This window comes from Sinohyriopsis cumingii, chromosome 18 (genome assembly GCF_028554795.1).
Source record: "Sinohyriopsis cumingii isolate HCF-2022 chromosome 18, ASM2855479v2, whole genome shotgun sequence".
Classification (NCBI taxonomy): Eukaryota; Metazoa; Mollusca; class Bivalvia; order Unionida; family Unionidae; genus Sinohyriopsis; species Sinohyriopsis cumingii.
Window position 1 is genome coordinate 82,775,446 of NC_142978.1, and position 11,887 is coordinate 82,787,332.

The 11,887-nt window shown below is 35.8% G+C and overlaps 1 protein-coding gene across 2 annotated transcripts in view; it reads right to left on the bottom strand.

The window, feature by feature from the left end:
- The window catches only part of LOC149777173 (sodium/potassium-transporting ATPase subunit beta-like), a 75,180-nt gene extending 67,627 nt beyond the window's left edge, over window positions 1–7,553 (bottom strand). The window contains exon 1 of one of the 2 annotated variants that reach the window (XM_089941871.1): window positions 7,044–7,553. In XM_089941871.1, coding sequence (XP_089797997.1) covers window positions 7,044–7,191 — 148 coding nt within the window. In that variant the 5' untranslated portion in view covers window positions 7,192–7,553. Of the gene's footprint in view, window positions 1–50; window positions 602–7,043 lie in introns of those variants that run through there. The other variant, XM_089941872.1, reaches the window with a different exon arrangement.
- Window positions 7,554–11,887: the final 4,334 nt, after the last annotated feature.

Sequence of the window (11,887 nt, forward strand, 5' to 3'; positions counted from 1 at the left end):
TCTTAACCAGATTCTTATTTTCACAAAAAGCTAGCTTATTATATTTATACCTTTTGAAACGACTGTTTTGTTAGCTATCTTCGAAAGGTGTGAAAGGGATTCTTTACTCGTCAATGGAGGTGACTCGAACACACTGTACGGCATCAATCTTTGCATCTTGGCTTAAGATAGGAATTCATTGTCCAACTTTTCGAAAATGTTCCGCACCCATTCCCCTGTTGCACTTTTTTAAAGTCACGTCCAGTCAAAATTGTGTTTCTCAAATTCATTAACAAACTTAATGTCTTTTCACTTTTTGAACTGAATTTTTAACACACCACACAGTAGTCTTTCACTAAATAGATAAACAAGTTCTGTGAATGACACATTATTTGCCTCCTCTGTCTGATAATCCTCTAAGTAGACAACTGACATTTAGGCAGAATTATTTCTGTTCTCTCAGTCAAAAAAGTTAATTAATAGGTTTTTTCCTCACCGTAATCGTAAGTCCATCGCAAAATTTGGGCACGGTCTGTGACGTAGAACTAATGTTATTGTGCAGAAAACATTTTCCTTCCTTCAGTCATTGACCTTGATGTTTCAGCTTTTGACTCCATAATTAATTGCCTTTTTTTAACCATAAATTCATGTCACCTATAAAGAATGATTCAGGTATGTCGTGTAGAACAAATGCTATTGTGTACAAACCACTTAATCTGTAAGTTAGTGAACTTGACCTTAGATATGTTGTTCTCCAAAAATAAATAGGGTTTGCATTAGGTTCAAGCTATCCACAAAGTGTGAGGACCACGGATGTTGGCGAGCTCAAGCTATTAGGCAGATAGGACTTTTTTTCTTACAGTCACAATAACCTTGACTTTTGACCTCTTGAGTGCCAGTTTTGTTTTCTTATCCCATGTGGAAGACATACAAAAGGCTTGGTAATGGTAGATGTTGGAGAAACAAAGTAACAGCGTGTAAACCTAATTAGTACCAGGCTGATGGATGGTAAACATACCATAATACACTCCATGTTATGACCGCTCCGGTTGCCTAGTGGTTAGAGCGTTCACATCGGATGTGGGTGGGCGCGGGTTCGACCTCCGGCCGAGTCATACCAAAGACTTATAAAATGGAACTAACAGCTGCCTCGCTTGGCGCTCAGCATTAAGAGGTTAGTGTTAGGACTGGTCGGCCTTTTGTCAAAATAATGAGACTGGCTGGGACATGATGCTACATGTCTGCAACATGATATTCCAGTGCTAGACATCACTATAAACTGACACACTGCAGACATCGTAGTGAAATGACTGAAAAGCTAAGTTAAAAATCCATATCACACATACACACACACACACACACACACACTCCACCTTATGGTTGGCATATAAAACTAATATCCCCAGCCATCTTGAGCAATAGAGTTATTATAATAAACCAAAAGTTCATTCAACTATTTTTAATATATATGCATTTAACTGCCATTTTTTACTGAATAAAAGCTGCAAAACGCTTCATACATATTCATGCATTTAGGGTCTGTTAGTGATAATAAGACCATCGTTTCACATTCTGTACGGCTATTGGATAGCTCGCATTTGCGATATTTTGTGACACAAAGTAACGATTAGTAAGTGAAATATAGAGAATTTTTTATTATCAAAGTTGTTCAGGTAAAGTATGTATTCAACACATTGTATCAGTGATGGGTGTTATTTTTAGAATTTGATTTAACATACGAGTGGTCTAAAGCGCTCACAGTTCCGGATCACTACCATCTTACCTCTGTCTGCGTGGGTTCGAGTATCAGGCTCGGCTAACACACAGGGGTTCGTTACAAAGAAAATTTGTAGTATCCGTCCATGAATCAATGGATTGGGGTTCTAACCTGTAACAAATTTGTTATATTGTTACAGGTTGAAACCCCAATCCCTTGATTCATGGACGGATACTCCAAATTTTCTTTGTATCGAACCCATGTGGCTAACGTGGGTACGTGAGAAAGGTTGCCAGTAGCTTCTCGTGGGTAGGTGGTTCTTCCCAGGGTTTCCAGGATTCTTCCTCCACCAGTTATACCATGTATAGCCTATCTTGTGCTGAAAATGGCGTTAAACCCAACAACAACAACAACAAACCTGTAAATGGCAATCATTCAATTTATTTAGACCCTCGTACATCCGTAAAAGGTGAAGTTTAAGAGCTGGAAATCTGCTGTTCAACGTAACTTATCACAAGTACAATTAAACTTTAATCAGATTGATCACCTGCGAAATGAATAACTGAGCTAAGGAAAAAACATTACTATGATAATTTCTAATCACTGTGCTGAATTGTATGGACATGTTTACAATTTAAAAAATGTTTAATGTCATGCTCTGTGTGAAGGGGCAAATTTCTGGCGATCTATGAAGAACACATTAGTCTGAGACCAGAGAACAATTAATTAGATTTATGGGGACAGGCGCCATACTGCCATGATCGGTAATGTCTTTTCAAGGGGAGAATTTCATTCTTAATTAAGCATTCGTGTATTTAGCCAACAGAAGACTGGTGGAGACAAAAGCTAACTTCGATTCCATAGTGTAAATGTCAGAATTGAACGATCGCAGAACACTGTTACTCAAACTACAAGGTCAAGTTGACCACGACTTTGGCGCCTCTGGAAAAAGGCGGCAGATATATTTGATTCTGATTGGTTACGCTAAATAATGGGCGTGTTTCCCCACACTAAATATCCTAGTTTTAATATCGCCACATCGAACATTTTAATCAGTCTAAGCTTTTCTGCAAAGAAAACAAGCGTAAGAAGACTACGAGAGTAATTTGGGAGAAATTCTCTCGTAAAACTGTGGTCCACGAGGACTGTTGTCGAGGAAAACCGACGAACAAATTTGGCGGTAGATGCGAGGAACGCTGAAAGCTCAAAGGTATTTGTGACAATTCCATGTAATTTGTTGATACCATATATAATGGTTTGCTGTATTTATTCACTTATATTTGCACGAATCTATTTGCTACATTCGTATATCAATTTGCTTTATAAAGTATAACTGTGTTGAGTTTATGCATAGAAAGTCGTACATTAATCGTTAGATAAGTTTGAAGAATTGTTTGAATTTGCCGTCTTGTTTGCATAACAATTAGGTTCTAAGAATTTCATGCATTACATTAGTTAATATGAGTTACGAGAATCCGTGTGAATTCACCGAATTAAGATTTCACGTATGATTAAGGTTGAGTGTGTATTCGCCGAACATGACGTAATAGGTTCATGTAATGTATTTCATTTATTCACTTGTATAAACTGAGGCTAGCTCGGAACCGTTATACCTCGTGTGCTGTTAATGCGTGATGTTAATACGTGAGGATTTAGCCATTAAACTAACTAGGGTCGTTATAGGACACGTGGAACCGACCGATAGCCTTAGATAGTAAGATCTGATAACGAGAGGGGATAGTGCAAGCCCTTGTATCATAAACAACAGGAAATTTAGGTTGTCTCTATTTATATTTTTTTAAAGGGAGAAAATAGCTCCTGCGACGTATTATCTCTGAGACGTGTCCTGTGACGTATTAATTCTGAGACGTATTCTGAGACGGATCCTCTGGCGTATCTGTGAATCTACGTGCTACGCACATAGTTGAGGACCGAAAGAGGCAAAACTGACGGAAGTCGAAGGAACGGCTACAGTGGAAGTGGAATGAACGGAGAAGCAGGTTATGTAATTGTACAAGGCATTGACTTCGATTGTTCACTCGATCATATGAAGAACTAAATCTATCAGTAAAACAGATCGGCTAATTTATTTAAATATATTTGTTGTTTTTTTTTTTGTTGCAATTCGGTGAAAGTTTTATTTCTAGAAGCTGAGTGTATTCCTGATGTAATGAACTCTCACAGTTGTTTTATGTAATTGATTAAATTGTTGTTTACATGTACGGGGTCGTGTTGGTCTGTTCTATGTCACTGCTCAGATCTCTATCTATTCCACCTAAAGGTTTCACCAGTTATATATATATATATATATATATATATATATATATATATATATATATATATATATATATATATATATATATATATATATATATATATTTACTCGAACCGGGCATTAACATCGAGGGTGGTCAACCTCTAGATAACGAGAACCAAGTTAAGCGGACACCTTGAACGAAGGTACAATCCGCCAACCCACAAACCTCTTGCAAGAAGAGGGGACTTTGTGTAAGGTTTCTACATTGTGGACCGTGGGTACGCTTACACTCTGCAACTTCCAATGAACTATGAATATATATGAATGTGTGTGTGTGTATTTATGTATGTATATACATAATATAAATGGGTTTTCTTTATTTCATATTGGCAATGGCCGTTATATGCATTTACCAATAACATGCCTTTTTTAATGACGAACATAACATTTTGTCAACCAAATGTTATTATTTCACTCTCCCTAAGAATAACCAGACAAATCTGATCTCATATGTGGGCGTTTTAAACTCATCATGCCCTTGACTAGAATTTCCTTGACAGTGAATCTCTTTAGGCATATTTGTGCACATGTAATGACTAGACATAGCCGTGTGGAAATTTGCCTGATGTGACAATGGCGCACGTCATTGTTACCGTATGTACTTGCTTTTAAGTCAATTCAAACTACAAAACATCAAAGGTTCTGATCCGCCGTAGCATAATGCGCCTGCAGATCAGCGTCCATTTTTTTGGTTCTACTTACTACTCCTAAGAAACTGCTCTGACCCAGATCTGCTTGCACATGATATAAAAGACAATTAAGGCTCGTATTAGAATAAATCTGGCACATCCCAGGCTTAATGAATACAGTGCGTTAATTGCCAGAGAAGAAGAAGATGATATATTTAATTCATCAAGTGAAATGTCGTACTGATTTTGATTAAATGGGGCACCAAAAACAAGTTCGATAGATAGAAAGCATAAAATGAGAAGATGAAATTTTCATCGAAATCATTGCTGCATTTTTTCCAAGGTAGCGTACAAGAAGGAAAAATTGAAGACTATACTATAAAGAAAATAATCTAGGGGGTATTGGTTAATTTAGCATGAGGAATTAAAATCACAGTACATAAAGCTCATGACACTAGTGACTAATAATGAAAACAGGTACAAAGGTATTTGATTTATTATATCTATAATAAATAGTCACATTTCCTGCATTATATGCTTTGAATCAGTCGTTGTTGAGTTGGACTACGACACTGTTTGCTACCATTTACTCATCCAGTAAAATAAGCATGTCCTGAGTGGAGATCATACTTAATTAAAATGTAATCGAATTCTCGTGATACTTTTGCATATGTTGTACAACGTGATTGTTTGAACACTGGCACAGAGCAAACGTTAGGCTCACACAAAGAAGTTATGTGAGCAATGGGCAAATTTCAAAGTTCATTTCGTGAACACTGTTCTTTTGACTCGAGTGTTGGATAATTATGACAAAAAAAAAATTCCATTCTCATTACTGAGAAAATAAATTGATTTTATGCAGGTAGGGATATGCTGTAAGGACTTTTTATGGCTTCACTGATGCAACATACCAAGGAAATTAATTAGTCTAGTGGCATTATCCACCCCACCCACCAAGTGAAAGGTTGTATCTGAAAATGCTTGCAATATACTGGAGGATTACAGAAGATGTGACTTAGAAGCATATTAAAAAGCTGAATGTTAAATTTATATTGATTTTATATATGTTCAATCTGAATTGACAGTGTTAATGGAATTGGTTCCTTTATTTAATTACTGTCAATGAAGAAATGTAAAATTATGGTCATTAGGCCAACATAAATATGCGTTTCCGGTAGGCCGAACGTCTCTGTTTCTCTTTGCCGACCTGAACACTTTTTCCCCCCAGGGATAAGAAAATCACATGGTTTTTTTTTGTATATAAAAAACAATGTTCCTATCCTAATTTTAAAACAAGTGCAATAGTAAACATATATATTTGCATGGCTTGATTTACCTAAAATTTAAAAATGGCTTTAACAATTGCACTTAAATTTACACGAGTAAGACTACTGTATCTTGAACATCTGTCAATATTTTTATCAAGAATATTTTCTTAAGCTCAATTCACTGTAGACATATAACTGATTAATAAATAAATGTACATTTCCGTTGATCAATGGAAAAATAAAGCGTAAAAGAGTTGTAGTATTGCTATTTCAAGTGGGATGGGAGGGTGGCAAAATGAGAATTATAAACATATTTTTAAAATTATGGTGCATAACTTAAATATTAATTTTGTGACTAAATTAATTTTGTAACTTACTAAACCGGACTGATCGATTGAGTGTGCAAATTTTAATTGAATAATCCCCATTTTCATTTTTTATTTCACGCAAATAAGATGTCTTGAGTTACTGTGCGTGAGCGTAAAGACGGTGAGAGTTATCGTTCTTAAATCGATCTCGTCTCCAAAACGTGTAAAACTTTAATCTTACTGTGGTATGCATAAGATAGCATTTTACATAAATATTGGTGGAACAGTTTTAAGCTCCTTAAATGACACTGATTACGGTGTGTTATAAATGGATTAATGACTATTATAGTGAAACGCTGTTGTTCTTTCTAGTCTTCGCACGGTTTTCTAGTTTCCTGCACTCGGATTAAAGCATGCTTAAACACGGAATCTTTCGGATGTGTCTGTTTGTTTATTATTAATTCAAAACTATCAATAAATAAAAGGCCTCGAAGTGAAGCCGATTAGAAAAATATGGAATGAAAACTAATGGTGCCATTTCACAGCACGTATCCATATGGAAACAGTTTGTGTACTTGCAATCTCACTATTGTCTCCATAGAAGACACGTGTAGCTGAGATTTGATCTTGACTGTCATCCCTGCCCAGGACCATATAAAAATTGAAGAATATCCGAAAATTAATTGGGGGTCCAACCTGTAACTTTATAACACAGGCTGAGAGCCCCTGTAACGCAAAAGTCTTCTATGTGCTTCTAAATACGAATCGCGGCGGTTAGCTATAAGCTTAGTTAATGGCGCATAAAATAATAAAGTTCATACTAACCCCAGCTCCGAGCAGTTCTTCCAAGGATCGTGGTTTCTTCTGGATCGAACAGAAAATTTGCAAAGTCTTGAAACCGACTCCTCAAAGTGAATTTTTGATGTCCTAAAACAACTGTGTCGATTGTCGTGCTTCTGACTGTGGAAGCCATTTCACTGTACTACAGAACGTTCCGGTTTGACAATATGTACAACCTATATATCATTAAATAAGTCGATTCGCCGGTAACCAAGGGCGCCTGCAGGTTTTTTTTTTTTCGGAGAGGGACCAAACGTGCAGTGTCAGCTATTACGTTTTATATGTTTATAGGTGCGGGCGCCCAAGGTGATACCAGGTGTACTTTAAGACTCCGATTTCAGACCGCTTATTGGGTGACTTCACAGTAGTATAACATCAGAAATTGGCTTCAGAAAATGTTATGCATCCAGATTTTAACAAATCTCTTCATTGTTTTGTGCAACGAACTATTTTCACTCATGACGATTTCTATACTAACATATTGTAAATACCATATCTATGTAATTGTGATATATATATATATATATATATATATATATATATATATATATATATATATATATATATATATATATATATATATATATATGTGTGTGTGTGTGTGTGTGTGTGTGTGTGTGTGTGTTTGCCAGTAATATAGTTATAGTATCTACTTACTAATAACTTATTTATTGCTACAGCTATTCGTCACTTGTTATGTATATACGCATAGCTGCAAGCTATTTAGCCCAACATGTCTATTAATGTCACCTTCATGTATTCAGTGTATTTCCTGCTATGGCGTCTGTATGATTTATGTCACTTGTCCATAGTACTATAGGTCGTGTGTAAATTTTTCGAGTACATTAGACCGGTTCACTCATTGTGTTTGGAGTCATGTAAATACCATTCTGTTGAAGCAATTAAACACACAAATGCATCTTTGTGTTCCAATGATAATTTCAAGTAGTCAAAGCTTCTACTAATTATTAATAGGATTGTTCGTACATTTGCTTCCTGTAGTGTTTTGTCATTATATTGCTTTGGTTTAACTGGATTACTTATTATCATGAACAAATACACTTCATTTGACATTTTATCCTTTTTTCCGTCCCTTAAATGTGTAATATATTCGTTCATTTATAATGCAGATTCAGCACCTTCAAAGATTTCATCAAATTATTCAATTTTGTCATTGTGTCGTCGGGCTGTAAATCCTACTAGGTTCATTCATTTCGTTTATTTCTGTTCAGGTCTGCCATTCATTTTCTTACATATGTTTATTTCCTTCCATTATTTTGTCTGATGGTTTTCGTACATACCTTTAAACGATTATTTTGTTGGAAATAATGTATTATTGTCTGGCAGCAAAGCCTTGTTTTTAGTAACATAATTTATCGCAGCTCCTGACACTTATCAATAGTACAGTCAGATGTCTCAACATCACTTATATTACTAATTGGCCATGAGTTTCCTGTGGTGTAGTGGTTTCTTTTTGGTGTAGTGTCTATTGGTTCATTATGTTTTTTTTTACTTTTTCTACACATAGTTGTCATTAGTAACACCGGAGAAAACGTCCAAATCACATTTAGGATGGGCCACAGGGTACGAGGTCCTGTAGACCACATGTCGTAGAACCGAGACCGTAGACCGTAGACCACAAATGACACGTAGTTGCCATTTTTATATTATATGAAAACATTTGTAATGGGTATTTCCTTTTTTTTTTTTTTTATAAAACTTGTTCTTTGACATATATTTGCATCAAGGTGCTACATAACATCTTTGATGTCAAAGGTAACTTAATTTATAAGTACGCCAGTACTAATAAATGAAATGTTTCTGTTTAGAGGCTTATACATATCCTTATGTTCACAGTATCGGGTTGGTGGTAGGACACACATATCGCGGTGAGAGAAGATATTTAAAAATGTGCTTCATAACAAACATTAACATACTTATCAAAATCAGTTATGGATGAAATTGATGCTGATAAGTTATTAGTATTCAGTTGTACATTGAGACTCGCATAGTTAATAATAATCAAAATCCTACTTAATTTGGATTGATGCTAGACTAAGCTATTAGGATTAGAGTCATCAGTAACATTACACGTAGCCGAGTTGGTGGATTTAGAATTACCACAAATTCGTACTATTATGATAATTAACATTATATGGCATGTTTTCTTGTATTATCACAATATATATATATATATATATATATATATATATATATATATATATATATATATATATATTGCTAATGGTCGAGCCATTAAAGCATCAGCACATGTATTAGCTAGCTTTTCAGCGAACTCATAAGCCGCTTTTTCTGTCAGTATTTCAGTCACCTTTTCAGGCTGTATTCCATTCGCTCAATCTCATCCCAATTTTCTGCCAAGTTAAAAGAGAAAATGGCGCACAAAACATATCGACTTAGCAACTTTGCTTGCCAATACAAGATAGTCGACTGACAATCAGGAGCTTAAACTCCACATTAACCCCACCGCCAACTCTCGATGTTTGGGGACTCTGAGGCCCGCAAAATGGACAACATTGAAAGTTGGACAGCCTGCAATCATCTTGCTTGTTGTGGCAATTTACGCCTAAAGATTCCCCAGTTTGGTCTCACAGTCTATTAAACATGGGGAAATTGAGCGTCACGTGGCAGCTAGGGGTCCGTATATATATATATATATATATATATATATATATATATATATATATATATATATATATACCAACTAATTCCCGACCTCCTAGCTACAAACAAGTGCAACGTGATTGGGAAGCCAGGGGCATTCCTTGGAAGCAGTTGCACTATGAAATTTCGGTTCTGACCACCATATTCGCAACCCAAGTCACATTGGTCAGAGCCGTTCCTTTCAAGAGGTTTAGTTTCGTAGACGCTCTGGCTGGAGACGTAAAGGGTGGGACATGCCATGTATTTTAAGAGGAGTTTATTCTATGGCTTCAAACGCTATGGAATTTGTACAACCATTCATGTCCCTACAAGCACTAATGTGCCGACTGTAGTCTTTAGCACCCCTGTATTGAAACTAACAGGGTAGATAAATCTACTGCTAAATAGTGATTTTGACTCCTACTATTCCACTATTGACACCAAAGTTTTCCGTTTATTACTTAAAAGATATTCGGTTCCTTGTTCCTCATTGTTACTCACATGTTTCCAGTGTCTTCAGACTTGGTTATTTTGGGCCTGGGTGTTTCCGAGATTCACCAAACTGGATTTCCGCCATTCATAATTTACAAATGGTCCAAGAGACACTAGACAAGGAAATCTTCCATGGTCGAATAGTTGGTACTTTTCCCTTTTATCTTTTAAAAATGTTTAGATGCCGCAAATAGGTCTTGTTCCAAAATAGGGACAAATCAACACAGAGCCACTCAACATCTGTCGTATCCTCAGTAAGAAATTGTTTTACCATTAATTTATTTCAAGCAGCACAATTTTTAACAAAAGCTTTTATTATTTATAAGCTATCTTAGATACCTGAAATAGACCTTTGCTATGAATTGTATCTCTAAGAATTTAGTTTGAATCTCTTTATAATGACTTATTGACGTTTCTTACATTTCGTGTTTATATTTTGTCTAAGAGATAAACTCAATTTTACAAAACACTAATTTGGGGCCCCGAGTGGCCGAGTGGTCTAAAGCGCTCACCGTTCCGGATCACTGCCATCTCACCTCTGTCTGCGTGGGTTCGAGTCCAAGGCTCGGCTAGCTTGGGTACGTGGAAAAGCCTGTCAGTAGCTTCTCTTGGGTCGGTGGTTCTTCCCTGGGTTTTCCAGGGTTCTTCCTCCACCAGTTATACTGGCCGCCATGTATAGCCTATCTTGTACTGAAAAATGGCGTTAAACCCTAGAACAACAACAAAACACTAATTTAGTTCTGTAGAAAGATATTTAAGACAATTTCTGTACAAAGATTTCGTGAAATAAGAAAAAACCTGGCCTGGCTTGCTTGGTAAGTCTACTTTTTATCCAGATGTATCTTTTTATGCCATTATTTCTCTCTGGCCAAAAGTTACCCAAATAATATATTGCGCACATATTAACAAGCATTCAGTTTGCTGTAGAACTGTTTAACATCTTTTTACTATGGGTATAAAATAGTAGACCCATGAATAAGTTTTAAAAAAACATCCAACAATAGCATACTCCTTACTGAAACGTGTTAAGTCGTTTTCTTATTAGTTTAAGTAAAAATCGATATTATCGTTGCCTTGACCGAATATATTGATTACAGTATATTCAAAGTTTTGTGTACGTATACAAAATTATTTTATAGTAGTGTTGTTTGTCTTTCCTCATTGGTGAATTGAAAGTTATTATTTAGGAGAAAAGCAACTCCTCTTGAACTAGATACAAAGATATTGAATAAAGTGGGTAACTTGAAGTAGATACTTTGGTCATTAGTTTTGTTTTAATAGTTAAATATCCGATCTTTTAATTGAAGCCTCAAATGCCCGACTATTAATAGAAACAGTATTGATGTAATCATATTGTTTTCGGGTAAGTAGGTCAAAGTCAACGCCAGTCTTGGAAAAATGGATGTTTCCATACATTTCATTTTCGGATGATAACTTAATGTAAAGGTGGGGATTGTTTTCCCTGGTGGGTGTCCCGCTTAAATTTTGGTTTTTGTTATCTAGGGATTGACCGCCCTCGATGTTATTGCCCGGTTCGAGTAAATATAAATATAAGTGGTGAAGCTTATAGGCGAAATAGATAGAGATCTGAGCAGGTATATAGAACAAACCAATACGAGCCCCCGTCCATGTAAACAAACAATTTAATCAATTACATAAAACAACTGTGAAAA